Genomic DNA, 25193 nt, shown 5'->3' with positions numbered 1-25193 from the left:
CTACTTGATGGGCTCTCCGTGGACTCTGAAGCGGTACAGACATGTGTATTCTGGGTGGCCCCAGTTGGAGAAGATCCGAAGCTCCACAATCTGAAACGCTTTCTCTGGTCGTGTCTGAAATGCAGGAAGCATGGGCAAGTCAGAGCTGCTGATGGCCTAAGACCCTGGATAGGTGACAAGCGGCCTGCTTGGACCCTGTGAGCACGCCTTGGCAGAACTGGTGGCACTGAGCCTGAGCCGGTGCCCAGAAGCCGCTCAGACGCAGTGCATTCCACAGGAGTACTTGCAGGCCCCACCGGAAGAGGAGCGCCAATGCCTTAGCTTGTTTTCCCAACAGCGGGTTCTGTCTGATGGGAGAACAGGGCAGGGGACAGGAAGGGCCACGTGCGCCCAGGGCTCACCAGCGTATGGAACATCTGGAGGGACTCTCCATCCTGATCATATGTAAACTGTCCCAGAAGCAGCCCTTCTTCCTGATGCTCATTTTCCAGTCCCTGAAACCAGACCAGAGTCATGAAGTGACCAGAATGGACCAGCAGGGCACTTTCCCTTGGAAAGGAGGCCACTTAGTCCAGAGGCAGCAGCCATTTGTCATATCATGTGCCTGACATCTGCTCTCGCCAAGCAAACTCCGCCCCTCCTCAGAAGGCACTACTGCTCACTGCCCAGAGAAAGCACACTGAGGCTGAAGAGGGGCTGCCAACTACGAGTGACCGGGACCAGACTGTCTGTCACAGGAAGGAGTGTGGCTCTCAGCCTGCACACCCACGGGCTACCCCTACGGACATAGGCTGAAGGTGGAACCAGACACACAGTACTGCCTTCTTCATGCTTTACAGAGTTGGGGAGAGACCAGAAAGCACCGTGCCAGTGATGGCTTTCTCAGGGTGCCGGGATTACAGGTGTTCTCTGACCAGTTTCATGTTTTTCTAATCCTACAGATCAAATGACATTTTATTTTTACACTGTTCAGCTGCTCCAGCATCTAGCACTTGTCCAAACAGAGCAGTCACAGTCGCAGGCAGCAGGTCTGAAGGGATCTGCTTAGCACCACACACAGTGCTGTCACAGGAAGCCACCTGAAGCCCCTCATCGCCAGCCTTCGTCCACCTGGGGCGCTCCGACTGGCATACTCACATAGACGGCGAAGTCCTTTGGGGCACTGGTGATGTTGCCGGTCGGCGACAGTGTCTTTGGGATGTGCTCCAAGGTGAAGGTTTCTGGGTAGATGATCATTGACAGCCGTACCACCAGGTAGCCCTGGGAGCCACGGAACGCCCAGCAGTTTCCAGGGTAGATGTCAGGCTGTGGAGAAGCAGACATAGATGGTGCTCAGGTGTGAGAAGACAGAAGGCTGGAAGAGATGGGAGCAGACTGCTGGGCCAGCGAGCAATCAGAAGACACAGGGAAGGTCTGCAACTTCATACAAATCCTCACAGGAACTCAGGCAAGGGATACAAACATGTTTCAAAGGAAAATGGGCTGAGTGGTTCACAAACATGAGAAGACACTTGGAAGTCCCAATGCAGTGGCCCTCATTCTCCTGTGACCCTGAAGCAGATCTCACCACTTCTGCTTGGCATTTAACTGGACAACATGCAGGCCTGCAAGTGACCAGCAGCACCGGGGAGGCACCCACACCTTTGAATGACCAGCCACAGAAGGACAAAAGGGCAGCATTTGCCTGTGGATACAGCCCAGATGGATTAATGGAAATGCAACTCACAGAAAGGAAGTGGGGAAAGTTTGACAACACGTGGGGATTTAATGAAGGAGACAAACCAAAATGTCTAAGATTGTTGAAAATCAATTTGCTTTGTAAACATTCAACTTAAGTTAAATAAAGTTGGTTTTTTTTTTTTTAAAGAACAATGATCTACCTTAAAAAAATAAAATAAAAAGGACTCAGTGCAGACTGGAAGCCGGGGTGAGAGGAGGGGTGGGTGCAGTGCACAGCGGCTTTGGAGGCAACTGCTAGTGGAGCTAGGCTGACGGGGCCTCGCCAGGGCCACAGTGGCAGTTGTAGGCTCCGCCATCCCACCCCGCCACCGGCCAGAGGAGAGCAGGAAGAAGGCGGGGGGCGAGAGGGAGATGATGGAACACGGCACCTGACCCTGGTTGGCCGCAACCATTAAGTCCGATGTGGAGAACCTGCCCCACACATCATCCGCCTAGTGTACAAGGTGGTGACCAGGCTGACTGCTGACCTGCCTGACCACGACTTCACTGAACTGCAGGTCACCATTGAGGGCCCTGAGGGCAACCCCTATGCCGGAGGCCTCTTTCGCATGAAGCTCCCTGACTAAGATCTTCCACCCAATGGAGGCACCAATGGCAAGATCTGTGGCAAAGTGCTGAAGCAGGACTGGACGGTGGAGTTGGGCATTCGCAATGTGCTGCTGACCATCAAGTGCCTGTTGATCCACAGGAACCCCAAGTCCATGCTCGATGAGGAGGGGGGCCGCTTCTGTTGGAGAAATACGAGTACGTGGTGCGTGCCCAGCTGCTCACGGAGATCCATGGGATGCCACAGCCACAGCCCCCATGCTCTGCCCGGGCTCCCAGGCGCCGATGGGCCCATGGCCAAGAAGCACATGGGTGTGCACGACAGGAAGATGGCAGCCAAGAAGATGACTGACATAGACACAAAGCCCTCTCCGCCCTCTGCCCCCAGCCCTGCCTCCTAATTCCCGACCCTCCGCTCATCTAAGTTATTTAAGTTATAGCTGGGGGGAGGGCAGAGGTGCACTGGAGCCTAGACTTGTTTTTCTAAATAAAGCTGTAAAAACAAAACAAAACAAAAGATGCTCGGCCTTACATAATGTTAAATGCCATCCATGCACGAACGGTGGCACTGGTAAGAAACAGACACCACCAGTGAACAGCAGAAGAATGAACACATCTGCCTTGGAAGAATGCTGCCAGAAAGCTCAGGAGAGGTCAGACTTTGTGTCATTCATTCTGGACATGCTTTCACAAGGTAAAGGAAAGGGCCTCTGATAATGACGAAGAGAGTAACCGACGCCGAGCCTGCAGCAATGGGTTCCAGCACAGCAGTGACTGCAGACGGCTCAGGACAGGGCAGGGTTTGTCATGTACCCAGGGTGGTTGTGCTTCAAGGCGAACTCGACGACAGAAAGAACAGGATGTAACACAGCTGCATGAGCAGCAATGCCACCAGCGAGCCAAGAGGGGGCGCTGTGCCTGGGCACTGGGTCTGCTTTTGTCTGCAGCAGAACCACAGGTTACACACACACACACACTCACACTCACACTCACACTCACACTCACACTCACTCTCTCTCTCTCTCGGACCAGCTCATGGGGAGCAGGCCACAGTCAGAGGATCACGGCCGTTGGGTGCTCAGAGGGGATGTGGGGAGTGCTGGCCATGCTTCCTCCCCTGAGTGGAGCCACAGGGATGGCTGGCACCCTGGACCCAAGCAGCTGAGCAGCGGCCCCTGAGGGAAGCCCTCCACTCACCTGAATCACGACCCGCGGAGACTGGGAGAAGTACCACAACGGGATCCCGAAGAGGCTGAGGAGGGCCGTCTTGGTCTCGTAGGTCTCTGAGCAGCGCGTGCTGAGAATGCTGCCGCCTAAAGCAGAGTTGAGTGTCAGCGCTGGAGCCGCACGTGCTCGCACAGCCAGTGAGCGCTGCAGGCCGCGGGGCTGCACAGAGGCAGGGCATCAGGGTTACATGTGCTCAGTGTCACAGTCAGGCCACATGGACATGATGGCCTGTGAGCGGGGCTGTCTGTGTGGACGGAGCATCACCATTCTGTGCTGTGTGTCTACAGTTAGGTCACAGACAATTTGAAAGTCTCCTATGTCCTTTAACAGCAAACAGGGCAGAGAGCACACTGGGTCTTGGGGAGCCCAGGAGATACAGTTGGATGGGCAGAGGGGAAATTCCTGCTAAAGACCTACATCCCACCCTGCGGCTCCCTCCTCCGACTTCTCTATTCCCGGGGTGGGCAGGTGGACGAGCTCCCCAGCTTCCTGCAGGACCCCAGCTCTGTGACCTAGTAAAGGTAACGAGAGGCTTGAGCCCCTGTAGGAACACACTGGTCTACCAATGCTAAAGGATGAGGCCGTAATGGAAAGTGTCCTTAAACTCAGGCCTCCTGTACCCAGCAGACGGACACTGCCCTGCCCTGTCAACAGCCAGCCTTTTTGAGCTGTCGTGGTCCCTGGGGCAGGCCTGGCACCATAGTCCTGCCCTGACTCATGACACCATCCGGGGTTCCACCCAGCTGATCACTGTGTGGCTCACGTGACCCCAGCCCACTGCACCCAAACAGCCATCAGGAAGCAAGAAAAGCCCTGAGAAACACCCCCAGAAAGATGCGCTCATCTGAGCCCTTCCACAATGGGAAAAGAAGTGACCTCCTTTCTCAGCTTTCCAACCCTGCTAACAAGTGCCCACCTCAGCCGTCAGGGAGCTGTCCACTCACCACCAGACTCGAGGGCAAAGTCCACCATGCCAGTCTTGTCCTGAGAGTACAGCTTCAGGGCATTGTTCACAATGACGCGTGCTTGCTGCAGGATTGACCAGAAGGACATCCACGTGAAGGCCAGGTGGCTATGAAAACGCCACTCTGGCTCACATAGGTCCTACTGCAAAGAGGACAGCTGCCATCTTTACGGAGCAGACCACCTCCTTACTGACCTTCAGCACCCTGACCTGACCATGGCCTGACCGGGAGAATCCCACTGAACTGGGGGCACCGGGTGGCCTAGGAGCTGCTGCATGTGTGCTTCCAGGCACAAGAAAGTGAGCATCCCAACAGTGCATCAGCTGACCTGTCTGGTCCCCGGCACACAGAAAGATTCCATTTACACAGGACTGTCAATAAAGTGTCAACAGCATGCGGAGAAATCCCAACTCTGGGAGAATGGTCAGGCTGGACACAGGGACAGAAAGTGAGCGCACAACGTGGGGAAGAGCTGTGCCTGCATGCCACTAGACTTGAGCCAGACCACAACCCTATGCAACGTGGTGGACTCACCGCCTCGGTGATCCCAGGGACGCCTGCCTGGTGCACAGCGGACGCCACCGCCTCGGACGTGGGTGCCTGGTGCGTCACAGCAAGGTGGTGGGTGACGTTCCTGAGAATCTGCAGCTCCAGGTCCCGCAGCAGGGCCTGCAGCTCATCCTTGCCAACAAACTGAGCGGACAGTGTCTGGAGCAGCCAGTCGGGGGCGCCATGCAGCTGCTCGGAGAACAGGAGTCTGACTGTCTCTCGGATCTGGGTGTCCACCTGACAAGACCATTGGTCAGCGGGCTGTCAGTTTGGTTTTATGAGATCACGTCAAACTTTCACTTCTCCACTTCAGGTACCTCACGTCTCAAATTCGCGTGAACGTGATACAACTCCTTCACGCTAAGCTTTAAGGAGCCTCCAGAAATGTCGCATAGCTCAGAGAACAGAGATAGCACTAGATGAAACAAGAGCCCAGAAGTGAAGTCTGAGCCTCCAGAAATGTCGCATAGCTTAAGAGAACAGGGATAGCACTAGATGACCCAAGAAGTGAAGTCTGTGCGAAGGAATTATGTCACCTTGTTCAGCAGTAACCCAGCTTGGGGGCAAGGAGAATAAGAGCTCATGACCTCAACAAATCAGGTCTACAAGGGGGACAGGACAGAGCTGACACGGAACTGTGGTGCCACCTGCACACTCTTCTCACACTCGTGGAGACACTGTTCCGACAGCATCCCGCTCCCGCCCTTGATCACAGTCCCTGCATCTGCGAAGGCAGAGCCCCTGGACCATGACTACCAGTGCAAAGGACAGGTGCATTTCAGTTGATGAAAATCGCAGAATTCTGTGCTAAAAAGGGTGAATTAAGTCTCACGAGCCTCAAAGACACCGCTGCCCACTCTGTGGCCATGGGCTCCATTCTGCCCACCTATGGGCTGACATGCAGTTGCTCTGGTGCACAGGGCCACGTGTCTGTGGCGACACATCAGATAGAAACTTTGACCCCTTCCCATCCATGCTAAGAGCTGAGTCAGGCAACTTTTCCCATTTCTGCGCAGCTCTAGATGTCTGCGCTTTCTCCTCTGCTTAAGGACGGGGCACAATGGACACCCACCCAGACAGGAGGAAACACACCAGAAGGGAAGGCAGGCGAAGGTCACAGGAAAGTACATATACCCCATGCCTCCAAATAAACATTCACATGTGTTCTCACTGCCCTGGAGTGGGGAATCTGAGAAGGACCCCATCTGTTATTCTGAACTGAGAAGCCCAAGCTGCTGACACAGGCTTGCCTTCACTCTACCCGGACAAAGCTGGTGCCTGACCTGCTCGTGGATGCTGTCCGCACGCTCACAGCTGGTCTGCACCTGCCCCCAGCTAGCCAGCTCTGACTTGAGCTGCTCCAGCTGAAGCTCCAGCTGCTGGACCATGGACAGCAGGTGCTGCTCGTCGGTCGTCCTGTTGGAAGGTAAGCAGGGGTCAGTGAGGCTCAAATCTAAGGCCTAGAATTGGAGACAGCAGAGCAGCAGACCCTGAGCAAGCGAGTGAACAGCACCAAGGCCGTCCTCTGTCCTGACTTAGCAAGGAAATCACACAGGGTCCCTCAAGTGTCAGAGGTACACGCACGCCCACATGGGGGCTACTAGACACATCCAGAGAGGCTGTCCTTCAGTGGGGATGGCCACCTGGAAGCTGGTTCTTGCTCAACACTCTGGTGTCTGGTGCTGTGATGGACCCAGTCAAGAGAACTCTGTGCCACAGAGTCCAGTGGGCCCAAGGGCCCCCAGGCTGCCGTCCTCACACAGCACATCACCAGGCTCACCCATGCGTAGCTGCTGGGTAGTTGTGAACCACGGTGCTGTCAGGTCTCCTCAGTCACTCTCGAGAAGCCATCTGTGTGCTTAAGGCCCTACGGGGGACCTGTGCAGCCGCAGGGCTGGCGCTCATGGCTGCACGGTTAAGACATTGTAGCGCCATGTCCCTATCTGCTCACATCCCGCAGGAGGGGTGACAGCCACCACATGGGGCTCTTCTGCTGCAGAGAAGTGGGTGTTGTAGACAGAGCTGGGGCCAGATGCTCCGGAGTAACAGAGACAAGGCAGGTGCCTCAGGGAAACCCAAGTGCAAAAGCAGAGAGTGGGGCGTATGTGCATCCCCTTACCTGGCTGTCCCTTGCTGGGACTCCTCCAGCTCCTTGCGCATGGCCTGAAAGCGTGAGAAGACCTGTTCAGGCACCTGTGATGGCACTGCTCGCAGGTCGGAGCTGCTGACGTTGCCACTGCAATACCTGCCTGCTCTGCTCTTAGCCCATAGCCCACACCTGCCAGAAAGCCTTCCCAGGGCACTGCTGGGACAACATAGGGTCACCTGTCATGTCCCTGGAAACTGAAGTTGGCTTCACAGTATGACAGCTTCTGGATTCAAGCCCCCTCTGGGAGGGGCAGTGATCACCTTCCCGCTCCACTTTCCTCCGACCACAGGAGGGACCATGGCCCTGCCCCTACTCCCTCCACCCAGCCTCACCCTACCTCCCTACCACGGAAGGGGGTGCTGACCATCCTCCTCCCACCTCAGAGCAGGGGCCACCAACTATGGCTATCACCCTAGAGTCCCTGCGTAAGGTAAACCTATTACACAGTGAAGGCTGTAGCCCAGAACTACCCAAGGACATCCCAGATACTGCTGTCAGTCTCAGACAGGATGCCATCCCAAGAGGAGGTCCTGATAAGCCACCCCTCCGTTGGGAGCTGGAAGAAAAGTCAAGAACATACCTCAGATCTTTCTGTCAGCTTTCCAATCACATCTTCCAGGTGTGAGATCCGTAGCTCGTAATTCTGGTGGAAGGTCGTTAGGGCGGCCTTGAGAGAATAGAGAGACAGATGATGCCCAGAAGAGCCTACCCAGAGGGTAAGCCGAGGGCTTTCCACAGCCAGTGTTAGGACTTGCTGGTGTGGTGCCGAGGGGCACCAGTGAGGAATGTCTCATCACCTGTTAACTTGAGGAATTCAGAGGCTGCTTTTCTAGGGGAGAAGGATGGTCAAGCCCTGCGATTCCTAAAGCACACTCTCCAGGGGGCAGCTCTGGGCTACTGCGTCCACCAACAACCTCCCACATCACAATGTAATGTAATCGCGTGGACAAACACTCCCTCACCTTCCACAACACTTCACCCACCTGTGAAGCCCAGGACATAACAATGTTCCCCAAGAACACCTGAAAATCTGATTCAGAATCAGAGTTTATCACATGGCTACAGTACTGGGCTAGCACTGACCAGCAATCTGCGTGGCTGGGTGAGGGGTGTATCAGTGACAGCATCAGTTCAGAAGAGAAGACTTTCTACAACATCAGCAGCTAACTGATCAAACACCTCGACAAATGGTTGAGTGTATTCCTACATTTATGAGTTTTAGAAGATGAAACCATGGTATGGTGACCTGAGACACCTGGGGAGGGCAGAACAGAGAATGGCTTGGGTGAAGGTGGGCCCTCCAACAAGTAGGTGAGGTGTGGCAGTGTTTTCAGACAACATGTGCCCCTCTAAGCTAGTTTCTAAACATTCATGTAGAAAAAACAGGTTTAAAAAGAGCACAAGGAAGCAGTTCAGCAGGAAGCTGGGCTCAGGAGTCCCAGATTACAAGCAGGATCATCCCAGAGCAGTGAGGCTGGCAGTCCTGAGGGCACGATAAGCGCACACAGGGGCTCCTTTATGTGGACATGCCCTGTTCCCCTGAGCTCAGACACACACACACACACACACACACACAGTTGAGTGTCAGCACCCTCTTCCCCCGTGCCGTGAGCTCAGACACACATATGTACACACACCTGAGAGTCAGTGCCCTGTTCCCCCCATGCTGTGAGCTCTGACACACATACACATACACCTGAGTGTCAGCACCATTCCCCCCATGCTCAGACACACATATACACAAACCCCATAACCCACAGAGTGTCAGCGCCCTGTCTTCCTCTGCTGTGAGCTCAGTCTCTCAGCCACACACACATACACACACCCCCCCATACACATCCTACACCGTCTCCCTGTACTGTGAGCTCAGAGACATGCCCCCCCCATCAGTGATGTGTCTCCCTGTGCTGTGATCTCAGGCCCACACACATACATGAACACACACATCACACTGAGTGCCAGTACCCTGTGGCCTGTCCCTGTGCTGAGAGTTCAGCCACACACGTGTGCATACACCAAGCACCAGCGCCTTATGGCCTGTCTCCCCATGCTGGGAGTTCAGTGCACACACATATGAGTAGAGATGGTCATCAAGAAAGAAAATGAGGGGTTCTTGTTGGCATTACCGTGGTGTCAGGGGTGTCAGTCACTTGCTTCTGCATCAGCTGGTGAACGAGCGACAGCACCCCATCCCGGTCAGTGTCTGCCTGGTCCGCACGGGCCTGCAGGCTCTGCAGCAACAGTGTCAGCTCTCGGAGCTTCTCGTCCTGGAGCCGACACCTCCCGGTCAACTCCATCACTTGCTGTTCCACGTCACTCAGTTTGGGCCAGTGCCAAGCATCTCCACCATCGCCCTAAAAGGTTCAGGGAAAGTCCACGTTGAGTGTGCATGTGTGTGTGCAAGTGAGTTGGAGCAAGGCTGCAGGAACCCCGAGGAAGGGCTGGTGGACATGTGACAGGGAGCTGGGCTGTAGACCGCCAGAGGGCACCCATGTTCTCCACAACCTGCACTGACCTTGCTAGTCAATACCATTCTGCTTTTCCAAGGTAGAACTGGTTGAGCAGTGAGATTACCTGACACCTTGCTATTTGAACCACTTGAGCATACATAAGCAGCAGGACACGAGCCCTGGATCGGGCAGTTAAAGTACGTGGCTGCCGATGGACACTGCTGGGCTGAACTACCAGCTGCTCTCTGGGAGGAAGCTGAGACCCTCTGCTTCTGTGAGGGTCAGGCTTGGAGATCTCGTAGGAAGTTCTACATCCTCAGGTGAGTCAGAATGGCCTCAACGCTGCTGGGTTTTTTGGTTTTGCTCAAGGTGCTCTAAGATTTGCCCTCTAATATGTAAAGGGATCTCTGAGAAGATGCCTCCGAGCCAGGCGGCTCCCACAAGTATGAACATCTACCATGAGAGTAAGCAGCCACGGACCCTGGTGCAGCCTCCAACGGTTACCTCGGGCAGGGGGTACAGGCGAGAAGCCTCTGGCGGGAGCACACTCTTGGGGTCATCTACCCTCTGCATCTGGAACACGCTCGTCCAGTTGAGCACAGGCAGAAGTGAATGGAATCCACCCTGGCCCCACAACGCCAGACTCGCCCCTTGGAACAGAGAGGGAAGGAGCTGTGTCGGCATGTCCACAGACACCCCCGGCCCACCCGCCTCATCATCCACAGTAGTACTGACAAACCTCACTCACCAAGTAAGAGGAGCAGTGGGAGGAGCAGGATGGAAACCTTGCAAACATTCCGAAGGCACCTGGGGTGAGGGGAAGCGTTCACCCTTAGTGGTTCATAAGAATCACCCCTACCTCCAGCCCAGAGTGGTTTCCCCTCCAGGACCTGCAGACACTTACAGTGGCCTTTTACAGGACCTTACACAAGGTCTCCATATGAGGTGGTCTCTCCTACAGGTCGTCACTCTCCGGGAAACGGTGCCCCATCTACACAACCAGCACTAGGCCTGGCTACAGGAACTGCCTCCCCTGACCATCTCTGCCTCCTAGGGGTTACCCAGCACCAAGACACAGGATCAGAGGACTCGGATGCAATCCCGGCCCGACCGGGTTGGATGGTAATTTGCTCTGAGTGCCCACACTGCTGGTTTCTTAAAGGGCGCCACTTGCCTGCCCAGCTCACAGGACTGGTTTGAAAGCCCTTTATGAAAATAGGCTGGACATGAAAGACAACAGGACCTACACACAGATCATCAAAGAAGGACAAAGCACACTACCTCCTGTCATCAAGGCAGAGCTGGCGCAGCCTAGTATCCTTACCTTGTAAGAAGAAAGACGTTCAGCCAAGATATGAGAGTGACAAACTGGTACCATCCAGACCCCAGCCACCAGAAGACCCCCGAGGCCACCTTCCCTGGAAGAGAAGACCCCAGCCTATTCAGATTGCTCAAGGAAGGTGTACTCAGAAAGGGCCCAGCTGGAGCCTCAGGAGACATGCCAGCAAAGCTGTGAGCATGCACCAGGGGCCAAGAGGGAGGCTCACAAGCACTGGTCACCATGGCCAGACACGACGATGAGTGATGCTTGGACATGGAAACCACACTCACACCCCTCAGCTGGACTCACAGCCCCACACAGCATGAACAAAGACCACTCATGAGCACACGTGGCCAGGGAGCATGTCAGAGGTCAGGACAGCACAGTCACACAGGGGGCACAAGCCAGGAGACCCGGTCTGGTTAGACGCATGGCATGGGTACACGACAGCCAAAGCCTGGGAGAGGACGCAGCCACACGCTGGAATAACCACCTGGAGCGGTCATGGTCAGCCAAAGGGCCGAGCACACGGCCGAGGACACGAGCCGCCCTGCAGCGGTGGCCCTGCGCAGCACCTGCACCAGCACGTGACCTGTGTGGACGAGACATGGACAAGAGGCTGGCCACGTGCTCCAGCGCAGAGCCGTGCTCCCAGTACACAGCACCGCGCACCCACTGCTGCCCATCGTGCCAACCCTCACTTGCATCCGAGTCCTGGGTTTTTTTTAGGAAGAAATAAACTATTTCAGGTGTGAGGAGCACTCTCCTTCCTCAAAATGGAAACCTCCCTACCGTCTGCACACAGACACCCTGAATGTAAGTGAAGAAGCCAAAGTCCCCTACCCTCCTGCTGCCCCTGTAGAACAGCGAAAGGCCCACAGGGTCATGGGGTTTATGCGAGCAGACTACTCATCGCCTGCCTCAGAGCAGCTGGGGGTTAGAACCACCAAGCTTTTTTTTTAATTAAAATTTTTTTATTATTTTTGTGTGTGTGTACCATCAAATCGGATCTGACTGGTACAGGAGATTGCCCCTCCTTCTCCAGCAGAGCATCTGGTGGATTTGAGCCACATACCTCTGGGCTTGCAGTGCAGCTTATTGCCACTAGGCCACCACAGCTCCCTAGAATCACCAATCTTTAAGGTAGCAATTAAGTGTGTAATGAACCCCTGACCGAGCAGGGTTCTCCTGTAAAGCCCAAGGGCCCATATTTGGAAGCTCCATATTACATAAACTAAGTACCTATGACCCCTAAAAACCCAGGAAATGCATTCCAGACTAGCTGATATTTGAGGAAATGAGGTTGAAGATAAATGTTTAAAAATCAATTCCCTGTTTAGTCAACAATTAAGAGATGAGTATGTGTGAAGCTCAACTTTAGAACAGAGCTTCTAAGAAAGAAGTCCTCTAACCAGGAACCGTGCGGAGCACAGGTGGCAGACTTCAGCGTCATGGCACGACCCTGCTGCCCAACTAGGGCCGTCTGTAAACCAGCTCTCCAGAAGGGCCAGCCAACAGGGATGCCATGAACTGCAACCTGGGAGCAGCTGCTCTTCACTCAGCCGCCAGTACAGAATGCACATGCCAGACAACAGACGCTGTGCCTGAGCTTGCCCTGCTCCTGTGGTGTGAACTAGCAGGGCTCTCACACCAGCTCCACCGAAGCCGGGGCAGGAGCAGTGGCATCTGCAGTCCCTTAAACGCACAAAGAGGGGGCGCTAGCAAGAGACAACCTGCAGAGGAGAAGGTGTGGCCTGCTGCCCTGATGGCCTGGCGTGACTGTGACAGCGGCATTTGGCAGGAAGGGTGTATGTCCAGATGCTCTTTCTTCTCCCTACAGCTGTCACCTGTGGGGGCGACAAGCAGCTCATGTGACAGTGCTTTCCCTGTGCCCACAGTGCCCAGAAATACCGGGAACCCAGCTATGAGCTCGCGTCCCAGCAGATGCGACTGAAGGGTCCTCCTATCATCTTCCAGGGCTAAGCACTGGCCGCAAGCCCCGTCCACATGAACCACAGCACATGTGGTCCCCTTCTGCCTCACCAGGAGCTGGCACAGGAGTGGAGACCCAGGCCGTGTCCCTGCCAGGGTTCTACTCACACATGGGTTGCCCATCCACGCCAAGGTGCACATCCTTCCTTAGCAGCTCCGTCACCTCCACTCCCCCGGCCAGCCCAGACAGAGCTGTAACACAGTGACAGAGACAGAGCTGGGAGGGTGTGGACGTGGCTGTGACAGTGACAGTGCCATAACTAGGAGGGTGTGGATGTGGCTGTGACACTGACAGTGTCAGAACTGGGGGGGTGGATGATACTGTGACAGTGACAGTGTCAGAACTAGCAGGGTGTGGAGAGGGCTGTGGCAGTGTCAGTGACAGAGCTGGGATGGTGTGGACGGGGCTGTGGCAGTGTCAGAACTGAGAAGTTGTGGATAGGGCTGTGACAGTGAGAGTGACAAAGCTGGGAAGGTATAGATGGGGCTGTGACAGTGACAGAGGCTCAGAGACCATTTTGGCGTTAAGCGTGGGTGCTGCTTGGGTTCAAGGCCAGTGTGAAGGAGTACAGAGAGCTGACCATGGAGGTTCCAACCTTCAAAGGCTCACAGGACACAGGTGAGTGCAGGTAAGTCTGGTGACAAGAGGTCTAGTGTGAGGAGACCAAGAGGCTCCACCCACCTTCTGAGGAAGGTGCTCAGCAGAACAGAAGCTTCAAATGCCCCGAAAACACAAGCCTGAGCCCACTCACGCTAACAGTCTTTACTTTAGAAAGGTAATCAAGAGCAAATGTTGAGTGTATTAACCTTTAAACAGATGAGACCCTTTAAGCACTGAAAGTAGAACAGCTTACAGAGCACAGGAACACAACACAAACTCTCTTGGAAAGTCGAGTCAGCAGTGGAGAGCTGGCCGCAAGAGGAGGGGGAGGCAACCGAGAGAGCGAGGGACAGAGAGAGACAGCGCTGACCACCAGAGTGAGAACTGGCTACAAGAACAGTGAGTGAGCAAGAGTTGGCCTCGGCACAGTTAGCGGAAGCCAGTCGTGAGAGACAGCTGAGCCGAGGGACGGAGTGCCAGGCTTCGAGATTCGGCCACATCCTCCACAAGGAGAGCTGGTCAGCAGAGAAAGAAGAGCAGGCCAAGAGAGAGTGGCCGAGACGGAACCAGCCAAGAGCAGCCACAGGAGGGGAGACAGACAGGGACACAACGGGAGTGCAGGGCTCGCTCCACCTTGAGGCACTATTTGGTGGAGAAAGAAGGAAAATGGTTTAAATACCTTTGGATTCATAGCTTTTTGACTCACAGTCTTTTGACTTGTAAAGTTTCAGTCTGTAATTCTCTGACTCGCAATTGAGCTTCATCAGAACCACTTGGAAAAGCTGAATCAAGAACGAGGAGAAAGACGACGAGGTGCGTTTGGCCAGCCACAAGATCCTAGTCACGTAGTAAGACGCACCGCCTATCAAGAGACCATGAAGACCGTCACTCCTCCACAGGTCAGCATGCCCCCTGGCCAGCCACCAATGCAGCCAGAGTGGAGGCGGCTGTGGGCAGACATACTTTCTGGAAGGGGCAGAGGCAGAGTACACGCCTGATGGATGTGGAATACAGAAGCAGGCCGATCTGCTGGCCGTCTACACTACGTCAGACTTGAGTGATTCATCCTGACCTCGCGTGCACACACTAGAGATTACCAATGGCATGTCTACGAGGCCCCTGCCTACATTCACTCCAGGCCTGGTGTGGCCCCAAGTGAGTCTCCTCGGAGGAGGGGCACCCTGAGGATGCGACACTCCACACAGGGCCTGTCACATTCTCTGTGAGGGTGAGCAGAGTGGGGCACAGAGGTCGTGAGGAGCAAGGGGAGACCTCGTGGGAGCACAGCTCAGGACAGGCTGCTTCGCCATCTGCAGACAGTGCCCACAGAAAGACCCTGACAACTACGGCTTCAATGGGGACGGAGTGTGCACCACACATGACGGACGCCCTCACTGGAGGAGGTGGACTAAAGCTCATGCCTGGTGACTGACCACCTGACACTGAAGAATGAGGTGGAACTGTGTGCCTCTGAGGTGTGTGCTTGAGAAGGGTGACCTCTGGGAAGAAGAGCTTCCTGGTTATGTTAACAAGGCTGCAGCAGGACAGTGCAGGACCCGAACAACCGCTTTCTGAGTGGAAAAAGAGCAGCTCAAAGACATAGAAAGAAGCAAGAAACCTGAAGTGAAAGGAGATAAGGACCCTCGAGCTGACTGGGAGAGGTCACCCCTTAGAGGACCCCCTGGAGCTAACCAGGGATGGACACCCCTGAGAGGACCACCCCCCCCAGGAGCAGACCAGGAGAAAACACCCCTCAGAAGACCCCCTCAAGCTGACCAGGGGTAGAGAGCCCTTAGAGCTGGCACCCTGACTCTGGACTCGCAACCTTAACTGTGGAGGCATAAACAGTTATGTCTATCAGAGCCATGCTAAGAAGCCAAGACAGAACCACGGCAGACAGTGACAAGACTCTCAAGTCAACCCCACAGGGCTGCAGACAGCACAGGACGTGGATACTTTCCAACTTCTCACCACTAAGAGAGACTTACACTTCTGACTCCTGTCCCGGGAGTAGATCCAGGAGGTGGGCCTGAGGGCGGAGGGGCCCGTGGTGAGGACGTCCTTGCGTGATGCGAGCAGGCTGCAGTCACTGCAGGTGTAGCCGTTGACGGGGGCAGTGTCCACCGCAGCAGTGAGGTCACCATTGCCCTGAGAGGCAGCTTTAATCCCACCTGAGATGGCACAGCAGCAGAGGAACTGCTCAGGACACCAAGGAGCCCCACAGACAGCCTTGGGGACGGGACGACAGCTCACACGCTTACCTTTGAGGTCACTGTCATCGTCGAGACCTGAAAAAACACACAGCACTGAGCCTCAGGCTTCCAGACAGGAGATAGGAGACTGTGCTTGAGTGCTCATGAGGCAGCACTGCCGGGCGGCCACGACTCGGCGCTGAGAGGTGCCACGCAGACATCAGTCTCCAAGCGTACAGAGCACCCTGAGTGAAGGTGGACAAGCCCCCCATGCCGGCCCCCACCTCCCAGGCCAAGGCAGAAGAGGCGGTTCTGATGGTACCGCTCCAGGACAGAGCAGAACTGCCCACGGGTTCAGGGTTCAGATGGCCAAGTCTTCCTTCCATGCAGCACCACCAGGGCACCAGAGCCCATTGTGGTGTGCTCCCCTCTGAGGCAGTGGGTCCTCATCCCACAGCACATACTGCTGCTGCCTGGAAACCACTCTCCCCACAGAGAAGGCAGCGCGGCCAGCCTGCGGCCTCGCCCGGCATCACCACTTACACACACGCACACACATGCACGTGTGGACACTGGGGTTCCTCCCAATCATCCATTTCCTCAGAGGGCTGAAGAGACACACCACGAGCTCCAAGGAGCAGCCCCGTACCATGCCCATGTGTCCTGTCCCCACCGTGGCCTTGGTGAGGCTGCAGGCGGAGCAGCCAGGGCGCAGGGCCCATTGCTGTTGTCTAGGAGGTCCACTCACAGGGCCAGTGTCATCTTGTCCTAGCATCCACACTGCTACTTGGTGACACTTTCCAGTGATTAACCACACCTACCTTCTTGCTGCCCAGAGCCATCTGGACGTGTAAACCACACAACTGAATCTAGGGAAACAGCATCTGGTCTCCACCTAGTTACTAATTTTTCACATAGAAACCAAATCCAAATAAAATAGCACCTGACTCTCAGACGGATCCACATTAGCACAACCACACGAAGCAGTGGCTGTAGCATCAGTGTTCATGGATGAAGCTGGGGACCAGCTGGTCCTCAACCGAACCAGAAAGAGGCACAGACACCACTCAGGAGTGGATCTGCTAGCCACCTGAGCATCACACTTGGTCGGCTCTTGAAGACGCAGCTACATCCTCTCACCCCAGAAGTGGTCCACCTTTGTCTGCTCCCGGATCAGAGATGCGTCCAGCACAGGGGGCCGGAGGGCCACTTCTTCCTGCAGGCTGCGGCAGCCACCCCGGCTGACCACTGAAGACCCGGCTTTTCTGGACATGTGATTTAAACTGATCGTTGGTTTTCCTGCACTTCTGCGCTGTCTTACTGATCTACAAAGAGAAAAAATGAGACAAAGGCACAAACTTCAGAGCAAGTCCATGGCAGTTAGAGTCCAGGGTACAGTCGAGGGCTGAGTCAAGAGCATCTTTAAGGCTGTGCATTTCCTGGTGACCTTCCTGCTGTAACAAAACCTCTGCCATCAAAGGCACACTGTGGTTCTGTGTCTTTGAAAGCTGATATGTTGGTTTTCCCTCAAGTCCATGGAATGTTCAGTTTTCTTTACTAATAACAATTCAAATCTGTAACTCTCCTCTGCCTTCTTTTTCAACAACCAGCTTCCAACATGCGTATATTGTTGTTAGGTGTCACTGAGTTGCCTATCACTCATAACAACCCTATGAACAACAGAACTGAGCCCTGTCCTATCCTGTGCCATCTTCACCATCTCTGATACACCTGAGATCACTGACTGCTGTAGTCACTGTCAGTCTGCCTGGTTAAGGGTCTTCCTCTTTTATGCTGACTCCTCTACCTTTCCATGCATAAGGTCCTTCTCCAAGGACTAGCCCTTCCTGACAACACGCCCAATGTATGTGTCACCACCCTTGCCTCCAAGGAGCACTTTGGCTGCACTTACTCCAAGACGTACTTGTTCTTTTGGCATCCATGGGATATTCGGTTCTCTTCTCTAACACTACAACTCAAAGCCATAGACTTCTGTAATCACTCAGATGCACAGTATTTGAAAAGACCGTGGTTTGGATCAGGTGCACATTAAGTCTTTAAACTGACATCACTGCTTTTCAGCACTTTGAAAAGGTCCCTGACAGTTTCTCAATATCTTAAGTGTTTTGATTTCTTGACTGTCGGTACCAAGGATACTGACTGACAATTTCAACCTTCTCCATCTATCAAGATGTTGTTGATTGGCCCGGTGGTGAGGATTTTTATTTTCTTGATGGTGAAATGTAATCCATATTGAAAGCTGTAGTCTTCTGGAAGCATTTTAAGTGTTCTTCACTTTGAGCAAGCCAAGTGAGTTATCTGCATAATGCAAATGTATATGAGTCTTTCTCCTACTCTAGTGACACATTCTTCTTCATCAAATCCAGCTTCTTGAATGATTTACCCAGCATATAGAATGAATGGGTATGGAGAAAGTACACAGCCCAGACACACATCTTTCTTGATCTTAAACCATGCAGTGTTTCCTTGCTTTGTTTGGACAACAGCCTCTTGGTCTAAGTCTATGTCTTGTACAAGCACAGTTGAGTGTTCTGGGATCCCCATTCTTTTCAGTGTCAGCCATAGTTGTGATCCTCATAATCAAATGTCTTTGCATAGTCAATAAAACACAGACAGACATCTTTCTGGTACTTTCTGTTCTTTGCCAAGACCCCTCTGACATCAACAATGACTTGCTTGGTGCCATGATCTAAATTCACCTTGAATTTCTAGATTACTGAAATTCTAGCTGTTTTTGAATGATCTTCAGCACCTTTTTTTTTGGATGGGAATAAATATGGATCTCTTCCAATCAGTTGACAAGTTGGCTGTTTTCTTGATTTCTTGGCACAGCCAGAGAGCATGTCCAGGGATGCATCTGTTTGCTGGACATGTCAACTGGTATTCCACCAATTCTTGGGGCCTTGTTTTAGTTGGAGGTTTTTCCCCCCCAATGTCTTCAGTGCAACTTGAACTTCCTTAATTATTACTGTCTCTTGATTATATGTGATTTCCTGAAGTGGTTCTGTGTCAGCCAATTCTATCTGGAACAGTTTATTTTGTGTATTTCCTCCATCTTCTTTCAGTGCTTCCTGGATCATTCAAACCTTTGTCCATAGCATCCTACATTATTGGAACTTGGGGTTCAAATTTGGTTTTCCATTCTTTTGAGAAATGCCAAGCAAGTTCCTCCCTTTTTATTTTCTGACTTCAGTTCTTTTCACATTTCGTTATAATATCTTGCTCTGTCTTCTCGAGCAACCCTTTAAAATCTTCTGTCCATTGCTTTTTTTTCAGATTTTAATGAAAGTTTATAAAGAACTTGGATTTCCATTCCTTCATTGTTGCACATGTTCCTCCCTGTCCCCCTCCCCGCTAAGTTTGCTTTTTCCTTTGGGGAAAAAAGTTCTTTCATTATTAAACAGTCCCCCCCCAAGCCCCAGACCACTTTACTATGCAGCTCTTATTTTGGACTCTTGTCATGCCAATAATACCTAATCATCTATTCCTTTTATACAGTTTTCTCCCTCGTCTGTTTCAATGCCGTGTCCATCGCTTTTATTTTGCCATTCCCTCCCTTTGCTTTGATTTCTCGATGTTCTAGTGCAATTTCAGTCTCACACATCCGGGTCTCCCCTTTCTCTCCTGTCTTTGTAAACTTGCTCTCTGCATGGATGAGATCCTTGATGTCATCCTACAGCTCATCTGGTCTTCAACCAATAGTGCCGAAGCCTCAAACCTATTTTTAAGATGATTTTAACTTCAGGTGAGATAGACTCAAGGTTGTGTTTTGGTTCTGGTTTTCAATTTCTTTATCTTCAATTTGAACTTTCACCTGAGTGGTCTGTTCTATAGTCAGCATTTGGCCTGGTTTTTACTGTTGATACTGAGCTTCTCATTGATTCTTTTCACAGATATAGTCAATGTGATTCCTATATAGTCCCATGGGGTGAGATCCCTGTGTATAGTCTCGATTTTTGTGTTTTAGAAATGGTATTTGTAATGAACACATCACTGACTATACAGAATTCAGTCATTCAGTCTCCAGCCTCATTTCTGTCTTCCAAAATTTCCAACTACCAGCTTTTCTTTGTTTCTAACTATTTTGTTCCTGTCACCAGTTATTATTAATGCATCTTGATTGCACTTTTGATTCATTTCAGGCTGCAAAAGCTGGTAGAAATCATCAATTCCCTCCTTTTTTGCTTTAGCTGGTATGAATATTTGCATGATAGTTATACAGGCCTTCTTTAAAACCCCCAGAAAAAAAACAGGTCTTCTTGTATATGTACAGAAGGTGTCCTGTCACACATGGCACTGTGCTGCAAGATGGATCATGAAATGCTCTTTTTGTCTATGAAAGCAACATCATTCTTCCTCAATTTTTCATTGCTGGCATAGCAGATCATTTGATTTTCTAATTCAAAATGACTGAAACATCACAGCTTGAGTCAGGTATACCGTAGTCCTAAAAGTAACTGCCCGCATCCTCCACCAAAAAAAAAAGTGACATCTCTGCTCTTCAACACTTTAAAGAGGCCTTTTGCCACAAATTTGCCTGATGCAGTATGTTGTTTGTTTTCGTGACTGCTGCTTCCACACATGGATGTTAACTCAGTGGAATGAAATCGCTGACGCACCTCTCCCAGCTGTACAAGCAGCTGTTTATGGGTGGCCGTGAGGACTTTACTTTTCTTCTCTAAGATATGGTCCACATGGACACACAAGTACACAGCAGGGCAGTGCAGACACCTCAGTCCACTATGTAGTGATTCTGATGCGATCCCTGCTCTCAGGCCACATCTCAAGTTCAGCCCCAGAAGCAACAAGAGTAAGGCTTTCTACATTGTGAGTGTTGGCTTGTGGTCATATGCAAGCTCTCGCCATGGTTTTACACCAGAAACTAAAAGAACTTAAAAGCCTTAACTTGCAAAGCATCAACCTCAGGCCGTTCCCACACATCCCTGGCTTCACCTCAGCTGTCCACACGAAGAAACTACAACTTCACAAGGGACAGCCCTGAATCTGAGAGTAAGCTGGCCTGTGAAATACCTTCAGCTCACCTGGACACCCTTTCCTTCACAGAGGAGGAGCTCTGGGCACAGGTGAGGCCCTCAGCATCCTGGCCATCCCCTGAGGGGAGTGCTGGGGTGACCAGACGCAGACTCCGGCGAGACATTCTTGGAGAGTCAAAGACGGGATCCAGCCTGTGTTCAGTTTCAAAATCCAGAGCTTCCGAAGAGTAGCTAGAACTGGGAGATAAGAAGACTTGTCAAGCATAGCACCTTTCTGAAGGACAGGCCACAAACTGTCCAGTGAGAACTCAAGGTACTCAGAAAACTCTGACTTGTGAGACAACCGTCCTATAAAACAAAAGAAAGCTGGCAAGCAAATCTATTTCAGAAAACACCACATTATGCCTGGAGGTATAAAAATGTTTTTAGAATCACATTATTTAACAACTTACTAGATCTAAGATAAGGAGCACAGATGTGTTATGTGTTTGGCACTAACTGAAAGCTCAGTAGTTCAAATATACCATTCACTCCAAGGGGGAAATATGACCTCCTCCTCTGATGGTGGAGTTGGAATAAGTTGCACTGTTAGACCAAAGGCTGTTTTGCTCTGACAGTTTGAATACAACAGTGGCTCCAGGGGACAAGGAGGGAGTCTTTTCCTGTGATCTGCTGCAGTCTTGAAAACCTGATAGAGAGTCTCCAGGAGCTGGAACCAACAGTCAGTGAGTGCCTGAGTAAGTCCCCAAGAGATCCACAGCCTCAAAAACCAGACAGAGTGCGGCTAAATGTCAGCATGGACTCCATGGCGGTGGGCTGGGTGCAGGGATCAAGGATACAAGGAAACATGCTGAGTTAAACAAAAAGCCAACAGATACAAGCTACTCTGAGTCATCACACGCACTGAATGTGTCCTCTTATTTATGCTCAAGCAAAATGAAAATCAGGCATGGCCTCAAACTCACACTGACATGTGAGTAATCCAAAGGTGGGGAAGGTCTGTTGTGAACCAAGAACAGAGGTGACCTCTGGAGCTGTGAAAAGATGTGGCTGTCACTGTTAGTGGGCTCGTACAGGACTGTCCCCTCGTGGTAGAATGGTCATGGGTATTTGAGTGTGTGGGGGTGGGAGGAGGAGGAAGGAGAGGAAGATACTCATGCTCTGCACCCTGAACCCGTGTTCTACGCTCAGGACCCAGTGCCCGGTCATACACGGCTCCAGGGAGTCCCCCGACAAGGGTCTCAGCTGCTGATGTGGCACCAGGGTTGACTTCCCAGGTCTCCTCTGACTCCACACTCAGGACATGGTCCCCGATAAGTGCAATAAAGCTCTAGGAGGAAGAGTATCATTTGCCGAGCCTCAAAGGCACACCTGTTCAGAGGGTCACAAGGTGCCGCTCCCTGTGCTGTGGGATCAAAGCACCTTGTCATTCTTCCTCTGGGGGGAGAACACTCCAATTAGTTTGGAGAATGAGGTGTCAGAGTCAGGGTATAAACATGGATTATGCACAGAACTATCACAAGTTTCCTCTTGCTCTAATCCCATAGGGCATATATTTAGATATTAGTATCATTTTTTTTTTAATTTGTCACTTGGATGTAGGGAACCGCCCCCCCCCCAAAACTGATCATAAGTGAACAAAACAAATATAGATAGGAGAAAGCAGTAAACAGTGGAGTTATTTTCCAGAAAAGAATTTCTTGAGAGGAAAATGCCTTCCAGTTGCCACAATCCACTGCAGAAAGAGCTGCCCTCAACTCAGAAACATCCATATAGTCATCAGGTGTCTGTCTATACTGCAGACACATCCATACAGCCATCAGACGTCTGTCTACACTGTGGTCACATCCATACAGCCATCAGACATCTGTCTACACTGTGGACACATCAATACAGCTATCAGGTGTGTCTACACTGTGGTCACATCCATACAGCCATCAGACGTCTGTCTACACTTTGGACACATCCATACCGCCATCAGGTGTCTGTCTACACTGTGAAACATCCAAACAGACATCTGATATATGTCTACACTTGCAGACACATTCATACAGCCTTCAGATGTCTGTCTATACTGTGGATACATCCTTAAAGCCATCAGATATCTGTCTACACGGTGAATACATCCATATAGTCTATCATCATGTAGCTCTTTGGAGACAAGCCCACACCTCTCCCCATAATAAACCAATAACTAAGGAGCCTTCACTCACAGCCACTGGCCTCAGTCCCTCATCATCCTCACCTGCTGGAGTGCTGCCTCTACCTCAATTTCAACCCTCCCCTCACACATGCTACAGAGCCACTGAGTCCCATCAATGTCCCCCATGAGAGGCCATGGTGGTCCACGGAGTTTCTAGTGCTGATATCCCAGTGAGTTCCCATCTCTCAGGTTCTCTCGTCATCACTCCTTCCCCAGACCATCCCTTCTCAGTGTCTGTAGGGGTGTCTGTGAGCTGTCTCCACCCCACCTACCTGAGGTGACTTCATCCCCAAAGAAGGAAAGGCAACAGTACTCTTCTGACCCTGGAGTCTAGCATATATGGTCAAGTGGGCCTGAGAGCAGACAGAGCAGGCTCCTGGGACAGGTGTCTTCCCTGACCAGAGACAGAGGTGACCCTCATCACTGCTGTGCTTAGGAGGAGCCAAAGCAGACAGGGATTTGCAATGCCAGAGAAGAGAATGGAAGCCCGGTGTCAGACAGCTCTTCCTGCAGTCACAGGAGCCATCACCATCCCAGACTGTGCCAGTCAGTCAGTTCACAAGAAACAGCAGTGGAGAATCAGCGACAGATGACCAGAAAGTAACCAGAGAGCCTGCGTGAGAAGACTCAGAACTGACGGACTGCGGGGAGCCTGTGAGACAGGACTCAGAACTGATTGGCGCGGAAACACGGATCAATGTCTGATATGTAGGTGCGGTAAACAGCTTTCTCTTAGAGGGGTGACATCGGCACAGTAGTCAGAGATTCAAGCATCAGAACTTTTAGGGATGGATGTCTGAGGAGGCAGTGATCAAAGGACACCTTGGAAGTTGCCTCGATGGATGGACACTGAGGTTGAAAAAGTCTGAACTAGGCAGTGTACGTGACCTGGAAAGGTCCAGCATGTTTACAAGGACCCACCCAGCTCCATTCTCTCTCATCATTGCCTCTTCAGACAGCTCCCAGCCCTCGACCCCCAGATTTACCCTCCTATCCCTGACTGAGGGTGGGCACTCCTTGACTCAGGGTTCTGTCTCCATGGAGACTCCTGATACATGTTTCACTTTAAAGAAATTGGATCCCAAACAAGCTTTAGAAGCTCAACCTCAGTTCTCAAGAACTTCTCTGCTCACAATAGGACAGAGCCGCTTCCCCTGGAGAGAGGTGCACTGAACAGAGCCTTCACAGAGCATACCGGCAGAGAGCTCTGCCATCACCCAGAGTTGAGAGAGTCCAGCCACCCAGCAAGACTCAATAAATGCTTAAATTACTTTCAGCTTTTCTCAGGTTTGACCCCACCCTTTTTCTACAAAGGGAGGGTCACTGGGGCACATTCGCAGCTGCCTTGGATGCCAAAAATGGGTGGGCGGGCACACAAGTGCCTCAAAACAAACTGTACTTGGCCTAGCAACCAGGTGCCTAACCCATACACCATCCTTCCTGCAAAGTCTCACAGGCAAGCTCCAAGTTTTAGCACATCAGAGCCTGAACGAGAACACAGACAGCCCCAGCACAGTGCTCCCTGGAGACCTGGGGCTGTAGCAAAGCCTGCTATCCTAGGACCAGAAGGTGCCACTGATCTCAATCAGAGCACTGACCACAGCCAGAGGTTGGTGCTAGAGATCACAACTGGCCTGGGTGGGGCTCAAACAGCAACTGCAATGACTAAGTGCTGAGTCACAGGCTGAGCAGAGACAGGAGTGGGGTGTGGCAAAGACATGGGGGAGGGGGCCCCCACAGGGACAGCAGTGGGGTGTGGCAGACACACGGTGGGGGAGTCCCTGATGAGACAGAAGTAGGCTGTGGTGAAGACACAGGTGAGGGGACACACAGGCCTCAGCTCTGGCTGCGAGACTGTGGACTGGAGGTATGCACTGTCCCTCCCGGGGCATGGCCCTGGAGGTCACGCTTGGGCCTATACTCACCTGAGTGCATATGTATAGCCAGTGTTTTCTGGCACACACTGAGGAGGGGTGTACAAGTGGAGCCGAGAAAAGTCCATGCTCACAGTCTCAGATCATCCTGCAGAGATGGAGAGAAATGAAAGGTTTGTAGAAGGTGAGACTGCACAGAAGCCAACCGCACCATGCCTGCAGCTTTCTGCCGTCTCCAGTCACCTCCAGGACAGGGCACCGCTGCTCTGCAGAGCTCCCACGGCTGTCGACGTGCAGAACCAGGCAGCCTCATCGTCCTCTGAGGAGGGGATGGGGGCTTTGGACCACAGTCACCAGGGTCCGTAAGCT

General features: G+C 52.3%; 1 protein-coding gene and 1 pseudogene across 1 annotated transcript; one reads left to right on the top strand and one right to left on the bottom strand.

Moving 5' to 3' along the window:
• Positions 1-24952, bottom strand: SUN1 (Sad1 and UNC84 domain containing 1). The gene is made up of 20 exons (XM_006889721.1): positions 24876-24952; positions 20796-20984; positions 16873-17057; positions 15802-15828; positions 15529-15711; positions 14220-14402; positions 13048-13131; positions 10951-11044; positions 10371-10433; positions 10131-10269; positions 9351-9530; positions 7757-7843; positions 7147-7190; positions 6311-6443; positions 5013-5264; positions 4458-4542; positions 3484-3599; positions 1138-1305; positions 402-494; positions 1-114 (listed from the first exon to the last, which is right to left on the bottom strand). The coding sequence occupies exons 1-20, from the start codon at positions 24950-24952 to the stop codon at positions 1-3; spliced, it is 2496 nt and encodes an 831-aa protein (XP_006889783.1).
• On the top strand, positions 1597-2638 carry LOC102876343 (annotated as a pseudogene).
• Positions 24953-25193: the final 241 nt, after the last annotated feature.

This window comes from Elephantulus edwardii, unplaced genomic scaffold (genome assembly GCF_000299155.1).
Source record: "Elephantulus edwardii isolate Elephantulus edwardi_28Jun2011 unplaced genomic scaffold, EleEdw1.0 scaffold00080, whole genome shotgun sequence".
NCBI classification, from domain to species: Eukaryota; Metazoa; Chordata; class Mammalia; order Macroscelidea; family Macroscelididae; genus Elephantulus; species Elephantulus edwardii.
The sequence above is the reverse complement of the archived record's forward strand: the minus strand, read 5'-3'. Positions and strand labels throughout refer to the sequence as shown.

Bases quoted from the DNA above. Each gene is read 5' to 3' on its own strand.
- SUN1 (XM_006889721.1), bottom strand. From the start codon at position 24,952: ATGGACTTTTCTCGGCTCCACTTGTACACCCCTCCTCAGTGTGTGCCA. The intron at 1,306-3,483 runs GTGAGTGGAGGG...GCTTCTCCACAG, and splicing joins CTCCGCGGGTCGTGATTCAG to CCTGACATCTACCCTGGAAA. The intron at 495-1,137 runs GTGAGTATGCCA...GTCTGGTTTCAG, and splicing joins CAAAGGACTTCGCCGTCTAT to GGACTGGAAAATGAGCATCA.